The sequence below is a fragment of the Aotus nancymaae genome, unplaced genomic scaffold (genome assembly GCF_030222135.1).
Source record: "Aotus nancymaae isolate 86718 unplaced genomic scaffold, 86718_ANA_hifiasm-v0.15.2.pri h1tg000017l, whole genome shotgun sequence".
Lineage (NCBI taxonomy): Eukaryota > Metazoa > Chordata > Mammalia > Primates > Aotidae > Aotus > Aotus nancymaae.
The window spans coordinates 1,557,481-1,572,862 of NW_026988429.1; the positions used below are offsets into that span (position 1 = coordinate 1,557,481).

The 15,382-nt window shown below is 44.8% G+C and overlaps 1 protein-coding gene across 1 annotated transcript in view; it reads right to left on the minus strand.

Annotated features, from left to right (window-relative positions):
• Window positions 1-834: 834 nt before the first annotated feature.
• Window positions 835-15,382, minus strand: part of TACR1 (tachykinin receptor 1) — a 147,889-nt gene continuing 133,341 nt past the window's right edge. Inside the window, exons 3-5 of the mRNA XM_012452131.2 lie at window positions 8,153-8,303; window positions 5,763-5,959; window positions 835-4,083 (exon numbers count right to left, since the gene is read on the minus strand). Of these exons, the coding sequence (XP_012307554.1) occupies window positions 3,792-4,083; window positions 5,763-5,959; window positions 8,153-8,303 (640 nt within the window). The 3' untranslated portion in view covers window positions 835-3,791. The remainder of the gene's footprint in view (window positions 4,084-5,762; window positions 5,960-8,152; window positions 8,304-15,382) is intronic.

The window sequence follows — 15,382 nt, forward strand, 5'->3', positions numbered from 1 at the left end:
GCTAGAGCTGCTGGGGATGAGGTGGCAAGGGGGACAAGCAACCGAGGGCATAGGAAGCAGATTGCCAGGGCTCACAGGGATTATCACAGATGTTTCAAAGCCTGCCACAGGTTTCCTGACATGTGTTTTCAACACAGGGGGCTGGATCAAAGCTTGGGTGGTAGTCGTGGAGGTACATGGTTCAGATTCCCCTTTGAGGAAGAATGGTAGTGGGAGGTGCGGTCGGCTGACAGCCTCTAACTGCAGGGCTTCGGCATCCACCATGGTGTTCAAACACACAGCACTTTCCCCAGAGAGCCCCAGTCAGTGGCTGAGTATGGCAGGGTATCAGGCCTGGCCATTTCTGCTAATGTGCAATGTCTCTCTGGGCAATATTTGCACATGTTGGGCTGGGAGCTGCACTATAGTTTGAGGCTCTTCCTAACCACCCCTTTTTTTTCCCAGGCGTCAGATCTGCATGGAGGTCTGAAGACTGTCCCTGAGTACTTCTGCTTTCTTTCCCCTTTGTCTTTCCCAGATGTTGATTCCCCCCAACCTCCTGCCTGAAGAAAACTCTTGTGCTTGTAAACTCTGTTGTCGTGTCTGCATCCAGACACGGCTCTATTCACAGGCAACATCGCTGTCATTTCACACAATCTCACCTCCCTTCCCAGATCTCAACCTGACCTGGGAACAGTTTCCACATCTTCCCAACCCATTTCAACACAGAGTTAAGAGATTTCTGAACATTGGTTCCATCCTCCTAGCTACGCAAGCTATTAGGGTTCCTAGTACCCATCCCATTTAGCGTCCTATAGGATGTTTAGGACTTCTAGAGAAGAGATAGAGGCAGGAAAGAGTGAAACACGTCATTTATTTCTGTATAGAGATTCATTCCAGGATCCCAGGCTGGAAATCATGGAAACCTCAGGAATGACCCCTCTCTGCTTATACTCTTCTCCCTGCAAATCAGGCCAGTGAGGTCAGCTCCTGAGTCCCCTTTCCCCAGGATTCCACTCAGTCCTTATCTCTTAGCATTCTACTGGCTGATAAGGAGGAGAAAAAGACTCTTGTTCTCTAGCTCCTCCCATAAAGCCCCCCACCATGCCTCAGTTACTGTGGTCTAGGAACTGTGAGTTAGTGATATACATCAGGGCTCCTCCCTGAGAAAGTATGAGGAGGAGGAGGAGGAAGAGACTGGCACAATACAAATATCACAGTGACAGCAATAGGATCCCACATTTTGGAAGTCACGTAACAAAGATGGCTCCTTGAGGTTTCATATTCTATTACTACTGGACATTGTACCAAGGAAACACACTTAGGAGATAAACACAGGGTGATGCATTTCTAGAATAAGAATGAGACCCATGCATAGTACAAAGCATTGCGTTTCTCACATGTGTGAGCAGATGACGTTTTTGTAAGTCAGTGGACATTGGAGACGGGGTCAGAGGAAGGATTGCTGGCACTCTCCAAGAAGTTTTGCCATATTGGAAACTGCCCAGGACCATCCCACATTCCCTCTTCCCATGCACAGAGATGATGCTGTTCAACCACATTCCTCTAGGTCCCCTGGACTGACTGACAGTTCCCTTTGGAATTACCCAAGAGAACTCTCATTTCAGAGGCTCTCTGAAGGTCTCAGTCTTTGGCTTGACTGCCCATGTTGAGTGTGGGTTTGTAGAATTCTGTGGAGAATCTGCCCTCTCAGATGCCTCCACACCTGCTGGGCAACCTGGACTCACTAGGACTGGTGAGTTAGTTAGTGATGGCCAATAGTGTAGGCTCCTCAAGAGCTGAAGGGGCTGTGTGTGTGCTCAGCTCAGGGCAAAGTCCAGAGCAAGTACTCAGTTAATCCTCGTTGAGCTCAACTCTAACCTTCTCTTCCATAGATGGGATGTCTCCAACCTCTTGACACCATCTTCTTAGGTACTTTTTATAATCATGTTAGCTCTTTACATCCCTCCAAAGTGCATAATCCATACACAGCAAGATTTTCTATTGGAAGTATGACTAATGCTTAGGGCACTAACTTTTGTTGCTGCTAAATTTTGTCTTCCATTTATATATCTGCAATGATCTGGCTTTACTTATACTTTCCATGCTGCTTTGGAGAATACGGTTCTCAAGGTTTTCTGGCTCATACTGTTGCTTCTTCCCCCAGGCCTGTGGATGCTCTGGTAGAATTAGAGCCAGCAGGGCGGGCAAAGGCTGTAAAGGGGAGAATCATGCATTGTTCTCCCCTTAATGCTATGGATGCGGCATGTGTGCATCCATTGTGCAAACTACCAGGAGGACATTCATGGATGTTACATGAAGTTTGTGCTTCCAGCCATATCTGGACAGAACACAGATCTGGGAGACACAAAAAAACCCTGCGTGCTCACCTTCTGGAAACTCTAAATCTGAATTAGCATATAAAGCATTCAGTTCATGGCTCTTGGAAGACTGACTGTCCTTTAGGGTTGGTGAGTCCATTCTATCCCTTAGAAACAGGAAGCTGGCAAAGCCATGGGGCAGGGAGGGAGATTCACAGAGTCTAAAGGGAAGATGCAAGATGCCCTCTTCCCAGAAGTGCAGCTGCAAAATGCAGCCTTCTTGCTTGTCACACATATGAGCACGATGCGAGTGTAAAATTAAGAATCAAGGTTAGGGCCCCCACCCTAAAATACTCAAAAGGTCAAAGCAGGAAGCCCACGTTTGTCTTCTCTGACAGTGTTCTGTAGCTGTGAAATTCAGCCTGCTAGAGCTGGATGGATGCAGGCTTTGGGATGAAGTCCTCTGCTCTGTCAAAAGCCAAAACCTCCCAGGAGAAGGAATGTACTCGGGATTTTAAGATAAATCGGAGAATGTCTGAGATAGATAGTTACAGATGGTCTTAGCGTTGCCACATCTCCAGGAACTGGGTATTAGTTACGAGACTCACTGCTATTCTTTCTGAGACCACAGTTTTTTTGGTAAAACAAACAAACAAACAAAATTCATACAATCCTTGAACCACGGGATGTTAAGATTCGAAGAGACACTTGGATTATCTAGCTCAGGCCCCTTGTTTACGAGTAGGAAAAGAGGCTCAGTTACACATTAAATGTAGTGCATGTCTCCCACTTCCTGGTCCGTACGAGACATTAGCAGGCATCAGTGGACATATTCTGCTTGCATTGGCTGCTCAGGACAGTCACTGGGGACATAACGCAGAAATCTGAGGTTCTCAACCTCACGATGTATAAATGCATTGAAATACTGAGATGCCAAACAGGGGGAAGACATATGTTTCTTTTCACAGATGCTTAGAAGACAGGGCTAAATTTTTCATTTAGATGTTATGTGGCACCTTTTTTTGTTCAGCCTGTCAAGTGTAGGCTGGGGTGATGGGAGCCTCCAGCTACAGGAGGCTAATCTGAGATCAACTTTATTGAAGTAAGACAGAGCTCCAGGAAAATGAGTCTTCCGGGTCTGCAGCTGTGCTGCAGAATTCATCCTGAAATAAGCACTCGCATGCAACCAAAGTCACTTTCAGAATCATGGAATGAATGGGCTTTTGGGAAAAGCTGGTCCAACATTTTACTTTACATGCCCAGCAAAGTTCACTGATTTGGTTTGAGTCACACAGCATGACGGCGGCAAAGATAGGAAAGAATTGAGATTTTTTGACTCCAGGATGGAAAGTTTTCCCTAAGCCATACTGACCCTTTTTGCAAGCCCCAATGTGAGGGTATTTCTGATGGTTCCAGATGAGGGGAATGTCCATGCATGAAGGCAGGCTGGACAAAGACGGTGGGGGCTGCAGCTGCTGAAGGCCCTGTGGCCTAGGAGATCACATTGGAGGAGAAGCTGAAGCTCTCTGTCACGGTCTTGGAGTCGCTTCGTGAGGAGCAGTTGGAGGTCAGGTCTACGGAAGAGGGTGTGGCCTTGGGGCCATCCTCTGGCTCCTCCTCGTGGCCCCCTACCACTGTGGAGATGGTGGTCTCCAGGCGGCTGACTTTATACACACTGCCCTGGGTCTGGAGGTACCGAGTAGATTTCATTTCCAGCCCCTCATAGTTGCTGGCGCTGATGAAGGGGCAGCACCGGAAGGCATGCTTGAAACCCAGACGGAACCTGGAAAGAGAGCGGATGAAGAGGTGACCCTTTGGGATGGCCTGCTCAGAGGGCTGCCCACCACTGCACCAGCTCCTTAACAGATGGATATACCCAACCGTGATTTTGTTATTATTTTACAAATTAATAGACAGCTGGAGATGCTGAGGTAAAAAAAGGCTTAAGGTCAAGAAGGTCAAATCCAAGACTAGAAAAAACAAATCCCCTGGGCGCAGTAGCTCATGCCTGTAATCCTAGCACTTTGGGAGGCTGAGGTGGGTGGATCACCTGAGGTCAGGAGTTCAAGACCAGCCTGGCCATCATGGTGAAACCCCATCTTTATAAAAAAAGAAATAAGAAAAAACAATAAAAATCAAAAAATCAAAAAATCCAAGACTGGAACCAGCTTCATGTGAAATACGTCTTTACTGGGGTGGCCCTGAACTATGCTGTCTCCCCTGGCATGGGGTCAGCCGATTTTGGGTCAATTCTACATCAATAAAACACTTCCATCAAGTGTTTACTGTGTGCCTGGTACTGTGCTAGTTACTGGGTGGTAAAAACACATGTCAAGACTTAGTCCTTTCCCTCAAGTAGCCCGTTGACTGAAGGAGGACTCTCTGCCAATCATGTTCCTTTAGCTTGCCTCAATTTCCCTGGTAGTTAAATAGGGAGAATCAGACTTTATTTAAAGTCATGCTGCTAGATTTAACCTAAAAAAAGTAAAGGCGGGTCATGAAACTCTTAGAAGTAAGGGTAAATCTGTGAGTTAGACTAACAGAGATCATTTAGACAAGTTGAAGAGAATGTCTCTCCCCAAATTAGTACCCTAGTGTCTAATTCACAGAAGGCACCTTACAGGCTGAGGACTGGTGGATACAGATGGTAACAAGCATTTTATTCCCCTCCTTCCTCTCCCGCGTCCTCTCCCACCCAGAGGCTTGTGTGGTGCTCTGGACGACAGACTGTGCTGCAACCACTGTGTGTCCCAGGCGGCTCTTGGGAGCCCTCCGCACCCACGGTGAATTCCCTACTGCTGACCACCATTCCTGCTGGGCTTGGCCTTCTCTTACTTGTCTAAGGTTGGCTTTTGCTACAGGATGGCTCTCCCCAACCTGTTTGACTAAGTGAGGGCAGGAATCAGGCTTCTGGGTCACAACTTCTTTTTGCCTTACCTTGTCCTGCAGGACCTGCTGGAAGAAAGTGGGTAAAGCTGCCCAGATTATAAGATGGAATGGGAAGAAGACAGTGAGAGATCAGACAGGGTGAATGTGCCCTGTGGGTGATGGGATTCTTCTTCTGCATGCATAGCCCCCTGCGCGATGGATCCATAGAGCAGTGTGAACAAACTCACGGTCCATGGCCTGGAGACTGGATCCAGCTTGCGGACCTGCTTTATACACATTAACCACAGAAGTTTTTAACTCCCCACTAGTTGCAGTATTTAAAAATCAGAAGACTTTGCACAATAATATGGATTTCTGGTTCCCCTTGGAAAAGAAAAAAAGAAAATCAGTCCCATTCCTGGATGGTGATAATCAGCCAGGCTGAGTGGTGTAGCGTGGTGACAAGTTGGCTGCAGTCCCCACTTCTCCCTCTTGCTTCACAGCTGGCTTTACTCATTTAGGATGGCTCCTTGGCCCCTGTGTGGATACATGGTCTTGTGGCCTCTGGAGAGCTTATGGGGTTGGAATCCTCACCTGTCATTGAGGCAGCAGTAGATGATGGGGTTGTACATAGTGGAGCTCATGGCCAGCCACATGATAGCCAGGTAGACCTGTTGGATAAACTTCTTCAGGTAGAGATCCGGGTTGATGTAGGGCAGGAGGAAGAAGATGTGGAAGGGCAGCCAGCAGATGGCGAAGGTGCACACCACGACGATCATCATTTTGACCACCTGGCAAGAGGGTGAGACCCGTGAGACCACCAGCACATCCTCGTCTCTCGTGGCTGTTTCCTCTCTCCCCCCACGGCCTCACTGCGCACAGTATGGGATGAAGTGGGAAGTATTTAAAATAAGCCCCTTCAAGGAAGAGAAAGGATCCTTACTATGGTGGTGCTACAGGACTGGTTAAGTCAGCTGTTCTCAGAGTGTGGTCCCAGAACCGGCATCATCACCACTCCCTGGGAACTTGTTAGAAATGCAGATTCTTGGGCCCTCTTTCAGACTTACTGAGTCAGAAACTCTGGGGATAGGACACAAAATTCTAAGTTTGAAAAGCCCTTCAGATGATTCTGATGCATGTGCACATTTGGGGACTACTGTGTTACATGATCCTTCATGACTAGAGAAACCTAGGGAGAAAAATTAAAGAGCAAAGGTGAAAGGATGTGCAGGAGGGAAAGGCCTGGGGCTGGGAGCTGGGTGGGCAGGCACAGCGAAGGGGTGGGGCAAGGGGAGACTTGATGAGTTAGGGCAAGCTGCTTGGTTTGGAGACTGAGGTGGGTAGGGAAGGAGAAGGGAAAAGATTTGACTAGCTGTGGTCAGAGAGTGCCAGAAGTTTAAAAGGGATTTAAAAGAAGGTTTTGTGAATACTGGGTACTATGATCTGAATATTTGTGTAGCTTCAAATTAATATGTTGAAATCCTAACCCCTAAGGTGATGGTATTAGGAGGTGGTCTTTGGGAACAGATTAGGTCTTCAAGTCAGAGCCCTTATGAATTAAATTAATGCCCTTGTAAAATAGGCCTGAGAGAGACCCCTCGCCTCTTCTACCATCTGAGGACGTAGAAAGTGTTATCCATGAACCATGAAGCAGGCCCGCGTAAAACACCAAATCCGTTTGTGCTTTGACCTTGGGCCTCTGTTGGTTATAAGCTCCCAGTCAAAGGCATTTTGTTATAGCAGCCCAATGGACGAAGACACTGGGCGATATAACTTTTTCTTTTTTATTAACAAGACATCCTTAGCAAAGAACTCTGCAGCATTCATACAGTGCTATGCAGAGAAGTACCAACAGGGAATACTATGCAAAGATGTACCAAAGGGGGAAAAAAAAGGAATGAGTAAGCTCTTTATATACTGATTTTCAAAAATCTTGTCAATTTTAAGCGAAAAATGTGAGAACAGTGTGTATTTACTATTTGTGTGAAAAAAGAAGAGAAAATAATATATATTTAGTTGCTTATAAATGCCAATATCTAGAAGGGTTAAGAAACTAATAGCAATGGTTACCACTGTGCGCATATCTCTCTCTCTGTGTGTGTGTGTGTGTGTGTGTGTGTGTGTGTGTGTAAGCTTGGGACCTGGGTAGATGGCAGATATAGAAGGGAGAGAGGCTTTCCCTGATAAGAATTTAATTTTTTTTCGATGTTTCATTTTGAACTAATTTAAGGCCCTCAAGAAGTTGCAAAAGTAATGCAGAGCAGTTCCAGGTGCTCTTCACCTAACTTCCTCCAGTGATATCATGTTACATAACCATGCTCCATTATCAAAACCAGGACACTGACCCTTTGCCAAACTACTGACTCTCTTTGGGTTTTTGCCAGCTTTTATATGCACTCTTATTTTGATGTATAGATCTATGAAATTTCATCACAGATATAGATAAAAACACCACCACCGTCAGGATACAGAGCTGCTCCATCACTGCAAAGAAACTCACTCACGCTCTCACAACCTCTGTTTATAGGCCACTCTCCCCAAGCCCCCAAACACTAACTCCTGGCAACTCCTGATCCATTTTTCATCACTATAATTTTGTTTCTTTGAATGCTTTTTGGTGTTTGAACCACGTGAATGTATTATCTTGTCAAACTTTAAATAAATAGTAAAAAGAGGATCAAATAACTCTTCACTGCTTTTTTATTTGAGTGTGTGTGTGTGTGCGTGCACACACATGTGTGTTAATGAATCGATAGGTTGCAATTACTCTTAAAGAGCAAGTGAGGTGGCTCATGCCTGTCTAGCCAGACCTGGGTTGCAAAGACACCGAAGAAAGATCCCTCCCCTCCTCTCTGTTGTTCCCCCCGAAACCTAGGGATATTTTGTGCGTGCTGCCTTGGGGGCTCACCAGTGTTCCATCCCTACTTGACAGCCTGTTATCTGTGCCAGTCAGGGTGGGTTAGCGCTGCTTGTCCCCTGCTCACCTTGCGCTTGGCAGAGACTTGCTCGTGGTAACGGTCAGAGGAGTCCCCAGGGATCTCACTGGCCCATAGTGTGATTCCCACTACGGTGTATGCATAGCCAATCACCAGCAGGGGGAGGAAGTAGATCAGCACAGTCACACAGATGTGGTACCTACATCAAGGTGAACAGGAAAGGTCAGTATAAGATACTTATTATTTTAGATTTTTTTGTTATTGTTATTGCAGGGGCAATCAAGGCTTGGCAGCTACTTTTCTCAGCATTTGCCATTAATAAGCTTGGGCTATAAAGCACACTCCAGGGAGACTTGCCACCTGTATAGGGTGGATGGGTGACACTAATGAATACACTACAGAAAACAAATCTTTTCAATTTATGTTTTTCTTGTGGACTTTTTCCATAATGGATACTCTTGTTCAGATTGAAAAAAGAAAAAAGAAAACATTGATGACAGGAAACTGAATCCGTTGTATGCCTATAGTAATTTCAGTTGATATTCAGTTCAATATCACTTTCCCTCTCCCCCAAAAAGAATGGAAACTCAGGCTACATTAATAGAAGTATAGCTTCTAGAATGAAGGAGGTGATTATACCACTCAATTCCTACCTGCCAGGCTACACTTATGCTCAATTTAGTGCAGGATTGTAGAGTTGTAGACCAACTAGTACATTCAGTTGAGATCTACCATGATGGTTGATAAGGGACTGAAGGAGACTCATTTTCCTGGAGCTCTGTCTTACTTCAATAAAGTTGATCTCAGATTAGCCTCCTGCAGCTGGAGGCTCCCATCACCCCAGTCTACACTTGACAGGTTCATGCTATGTGATAAGTGGATTTATGGGCATCAGAATAATTAGCTTGAAGGAGAGAGACAAGACCAATCCAAGAACTAAAACTAGGATTAGTGGGTGGGTGAAAGTCACATAGTGGAACCCATTTCTAAGCCTGGCCTTTAAGGATGTATCTTCAGATAGAAGCTGTACCACTTGGAGGACAGATGTCAACTGCCTCCCATTCGACTGGGACATGAGCAACAAATAAACTTTTGTGATGTTAAAGCCACTGAGATGCTGAGGTTTGTTACAGTAGCACAGGGTATCCTTTTCTGTTAAAGGAAAGGCTCCTTCTAAGTAGAAGACTTAAATATGTAGAATTCCTAATAATAATAATACTATTAGGAAGAACAGCTAATATTTGGGGGCACTTACTCTAGGTCACTGTGCTAATAATAATACTAATGGCAGTATTAATAGCAGAAATGGTAGTTAAATTTGAGTGTTGATGAAAAGCACAAAGCCAAGCCTTTTACTAGCATTATCTTATTTAATCCTTAAAGCAAATGATTGGGTAGGTGCTATCAATCCCATTTTGTAGATGAGGAAACCAAAGTTTAGAATTCAATTAATTTTTCCAAATTCACAGCTGGTAAAGGGAGGAGCTGAGACTAGAAGTCAAGTCTGTGACGTCAGAAAACCAGCTTATTGTCAATGAAGAAAAGCCATTCAATGATGTTTTTTCAGCCACTCTGTTTACTATTCATGCTTATTCTATGCAATGATTTTCTTCCAGTGAGGAAAACCCACTTATTCACTCAATTTCTCCTTTGTAGATACTCTGTTTGCTTTAAATCACTTCTTTGTAAAGCCCCACAGTTTTTGCTACTTAATCAGTCCCTCTGCATATAAAATTTGCATTTGAAGATACTTAAAGAGTGCTTAAGTGAGAAATCACAGATTGCGCCAAGCAGAGTGCTGGGTGCATGTGTTTTGTGCAGACAGGCTGCTCCAGTCTCACCTGGCTTTCAAGGCCCTCTGAATTTTCGCCTCCTGCAGGAGCCTCAGGGCTCTCCAGGCACCAAGGTGGGGACTGCATATTCTGCTTCCTAGCTGATCTCAGTCCCTCCTGGTCACTGTAATGACATTGCTTGTAAGCAAAATGTTTGGAGACTACAGGAGCAAGGAGAACCTGAAAACCTCCAAATTGCACCAACTTCTCCCACCTGGAATAACAGCCCTGCCTCATGCAGACTGATACTTTGTGATCAAAACATGTTAGCTGAGCTTTGCCAAGACATTGCTGCAGGGCACTGAGTGAGACTGGGTTGGAGTGTGATGGGAGGGACTCTACGGTCACCTCCCTGATGCTCCTTACCTTGGACCAGTGGTCCTCAAACTCGAGTGGGCTTCAGAATCACCTGGAGGGCTTCTACAACCCCACAGGGCTGGGTCCCACTCGGAATTCCTGACTCAGCAGGGCTGGGGTGAGCCTGAGAATCTGCATTTCTAACAAGTTCTCAAGAAGTGCTGATATTGCTGTTTGTGGTTCAGACTTTGAGAAACATTGCCTTAGGCCAACAGTTCTCAACCCCAAATGCACAAGAGAATCACCAGGGAAACTTTTAAAATAAGTGATTCATCCAAGTGGCTTGGGTGTGGGAACAGGAAATTATATTTTGGAAACTTCCCCCAAGTTATTCTAATAGACGGCTAGCACTGATAACTGTTTCAGACCCTAGGTCTGGAAGCCTGTTGGGACTCCTTTGTTGTCCATGATTTAATGACTTTATTAAAGTGTGTATTAACCGTGTTTTCTGGTTCTGTATCTGATGCTTTAGCATCTGGGGCCCTGCAGCTCAGGGAGGAACTGACTCAGGCGGAGCTAATTCCTTGAGAAAACAAACAAGTTTCCACTTGGGTGCCTTTCATATGCAAACTAACAGAAACAAAGCCCAAGCTTCCACTTGCTTACTTTCTTGGGCTCTTACAGGATAGGACACTATTTTCCTGCCCTAATCACCCTAAGGCAGGCATCAAACAACTAGGGGCCCCTCCTACAGCCTGGAGCCCGTTGAGGTTATTCAAACCAGCCAATCCTAAACCTGTTTACCCAGCCTTGCCAGCTCCTTCCTGAGGAAACTCGAATAAAGGCTTTCCTGTGTGGCTTGGCTTGGTGTGGGGCCATGCCCCTTCAGCTTGGGAACTGTGAGTAATAAAGTGTCTTTCCACAGCAACCATGCCTTAATCTGTTGGCCTCACCATACCTGAATACAAAATACAATCTGCACTTTCCCTTCGTGAAATCACAGATCTGATCATTATGAACACGTGAAGATAAATATAGAAATATAATTTTCCAGACTTTTAAAAATCTTTCCCTTTTTAAGAAGCAAAAGTACTTTTGTTATTATTTGAAAACAACAAAAAATACGGGCTTAATTTCAGCTAAAGGGTGTTACCATCAAGAGCATTGGTTTTTCCATGTTCCTACAGGGATAATTAAATACAACATAGAAATAGAATCCAGCAATTCTATTTTTAGGTATAGATACTAAAAATTGAAAGCCAGGACTCAAACAGACATTGTTTGAATCTACATGACATCATTCACAATAGCTAAAAGGTGGAAACAACCCAAATGCCCACGAACAGATGAATGGACAAACCAAATGTGGCTCATACATGCAATGGAATATCATCCAACCTCAAAAATGAAGGACGTGATGACCTGTGCTACAACATGGATGAAGCCTGAAAGCATCTGCTAAGTAAGTAAGCCAAACACACCAAAAAAAGCATTGCAGGGTTCCACTTATACTATCTACCTAGAATAGGCAAATTCATGCAGACAAAAAGTAGCTGAGAGGTTACCAGGAGTTGGAGGGAGGAGACGGGAGTTATTGTCTAATGGGTACAGAATCTGTTTGAGATAAAGATGTGGATGATTTTGTTTGGGGGTGGGTGGGCAGAAAATTTCAGCTGTTACAGAAAGGTTGAAATAAAGAAGTAGCTCTGGAAATGGATAGTGGTGATGGTTGTACAACATTGTGAATGTACTTAATGTCACTGAATGGTACACTATAAAACGGCAAATTTTTCACGCCTGTAATCCCAGCACTTTGGGAGGCCGAGGCGGGTGGATCACGAGGTCAAGAGATCGAGACCATCCTGGTCAACATGGTGAAACACTGTCTCTACTAAAAATACAAAAAATTAGCTGGGCATGGTGGCGCGTGCCTGTAATCCCAGCTACTCAGGAGGCTGAGGCAGGAGAATTGCCTGAACCCAGGAGGCGGAGGTTGCGGTGAGCCGAGATCGCGCCATTGCACTCCAGCCTGGGTAACAAGAACGAAACTCCGTGGCAAAAAGAAAAGAAAAGAAAAGAAAAAAGGCAAATTTTGTTATGCATATTTTATCACAATAAAAAAATTAATAATAAATTACGTAAGAAAAATTGAGCTAAGCTAGCATTCTAGATTTCCAGATTTGCAGTCTTTTGCTCCCCTACTTGACAGCTACACCCTCTCCGTGCCACCTCCCCACCAAAAAATGAAAGGCAGATTTGATCTCTGGATGGGATCAAAGGTTAAACACATCCTTCTAAATATTGCACAGATAAACCCCATTTGCATGGAAATTATAAACGCTCAATCCAAACAATGTCCAAGTTATCAAAAATTATAAATGAATTAGGTCAAATGAAAGAAATTTTATTATTAGAAAATATAAATACGTTTTTCACCTTGATGTCTTTTTAGAAAAGGGTGTTTTTTTTTTTTTTTTTTTTTTTAACCATATCTTGTAGTTAACTGGAGATACATCTATTTACATGTATATATTTGTCAAAGTCATTATTTTAGAGACTGGGCCAATGAACCAGTACAGTCTTATTTTGTGTGGCTCCATGCTTGCTTTCACTTTCATTCTGCTATTTCCTAGATTTCTACCAGTTAGGATTTTATCAGCTCTCAGAATTAATATCTGTCTTGGGAGAAGAGGTCTGGGGTTGAGGATGCCCTGCAAGTGAGCATAACAGCAACAGCAAGAGGCAGCAAAAGAAGGGACTGCCTGGCCCCCACCTGGTGAGATATGTGCTGGGTCGTCATAGACATCAGAGAACCCAGCACAATGATTTTGATCATCAAATCCTGCTGATGGACTTATTGGAACTTTCAGAAGGAAGGCTCAAGAAACGATTTTATGCCTTAGTTTATTCCTGTAAGCAGTGAATGGGGCTTGACACATTTTACGGGATAAGCTTGCTGAATGCAGACCGTGTAGCCCCAAATCCTGCAGATTCCCTTGTCCTTAATGCTGTAATAACTTTATACTCACTGATCTGGATTTCCTTATGTCTTACTAGCTGAGATCGTTGTCGAAAACAAGAACAGTTTCAGTTTCTGAAATAATCCTCGGCATTTGAAATCAAGGTTGATAGGTTTATTAAATAATAACTAGATATCTTCATAATGTACTTGGTGGAGACTCTAGTTGTCTTAAGGTAGGAGAAGAAGGTGGCCAAGAAGGCACAGCTCTGGGTCCTCCATCTTTATTCTAATGAGATAGCTCTGCTTTGCTGAGTTTATATATTGGCTTTCTGTGGATGGTGTTGTTTGCTGATGGGTGGGTAGAAAGTTTCAGCTGTTACAGAAAGGTCCAAGAGCATTGATATAATTCCAACCCTGATCCAGTGCCTTATCCTTCTTTGCAATATCCATATCACATAATCATCCAACATCTTCTTGAATACCCCCTGTGACATGCTGCTCACTACTTCTAAAGCTGAGCTACATCAGCGACCCTTGGAAGCTTATTAGAGATGCAGACTCTCAGGCTTCACCCCAGAGGGACAAAATCAGAATACACATTTTACCAAACTACCCAGTAATTCCTGTGTACACCCAAGTTTGAAGCACACAGCTCTTGGTCTTGGATGCACGTTGGAATCACCCGCAGAGCCTTGAAAAATTCCAATGTGTAGATTCCACTCCGATGCTTCTGATTTAATTGGCCTGCAGTGCAACTTTAGGCACCAGAGATCTAGAAGCTCCCCAGATGATACTCCTGTGCAGCTGGGGCTGAGAATCACTGGCATTGAGACTTCTGATGCTGGCAGCTGCGACCGATGCAGTTCCTCCTTAAACCAAGCGTGAAAACCTGTGGCCCTGTAGCTTTCACACTTTGTCCCAGGTCACAAGCAAACCTGAATCTGCAAACCTCCTAGGATGGTCCTGCAAACACAAGGTGGCCATGAACCTGCTGTTCCCCAGGGACCCCTTTGCATTGAGGGCTTTTGAGGCCATCTCTCATGTCATACGAGCTGAGCAGCCTCGTTCCTCCTGCTCTTCCTCAAAGGTCCCTCAGCTCTCTCTCCTTCTCACCGCATGGTGCTAATGCTTGACTTTTTACTTTACTTGACTTTTCGCTTCCTAGAAAAAAAAAAACTGCAGGTCACTGTGGCTTCTCAATAGTAAAGGAAAGCAATACTCATATATTTCTTGGTTCACTCACATCAGGATGTTAGAGCCAAATTCCAAAGACCTTTGAAAGTTCTCTTGCAGGCAGGCAACAATTGTAATGGTTGATTGATAAATTCAGCAAAGACTGATTCAGCACCTATTCTATATCTAGTCTTATGCTAGGGACTGGGGACACTGAGGAGAGTTCTAGTTGTTTTCTTCTTCCAGAGCTCACAGTCTGCAGGGGAGAAGTGCCAAAGAGTGTGCCAGTGGAAGTGGCTGACGGTGGTTACTTTTTCAGGGGAGTGGAGACATTGAGGAGGGGTATGAGTGAGCCTTTTTCAAATATAGCTACAATGTAAAAATTAAAAATAACCGTAAATACAATGGTTCAGTGTTTTGTGCATGTGCATAAGTGCACAATGCAGTGCTGAGATATTCAAGCAAACTGGTTAGGGAAGCTTCCTGGAGGAGGAATTGCTTGGCTAAGCTCCAATGTCCAAGTAGGAGTTAGGCAGGTGAGGTGAACACTACAGGGAGGGGAGGCAGCAAGTGCAAAGGCATGGGGGAGGAGCCCGGCATGAGGCGGGTACTAGGTCGTCATTTGAACTGAACAGAACGTGGTCATATGAGGAAGTGCCAGAAGACTCGGATGGAAGGGAAGACAGAAGCAAATTACAAAGGGCCATTTATGACAGGCTGGAGAGTTGTGATTTATTCTGAAGTTGGTGGAAAACCAGGAAGTGGTTTTAAACAGGGAATAAACACGGTCAGACACTTGTGCTCTGGCAACAGTGGAGCAGGGATGGAGGTGGGAAAGGCAGGAGGCGGTGAGCCTTTGGGATGCCCTGTGGGCCCGGCAGGAACTGGCACTGGCCTGAGTGAGGGCTGTGGCAGGATGGATGGATGACAGGAGGAGAGAGACTCAGGAAGCACTGTGGCTTGGGGGAAGAGCTGGTGGACTTGGTTGCGGATGGCAGAATTTACTTGGATTTC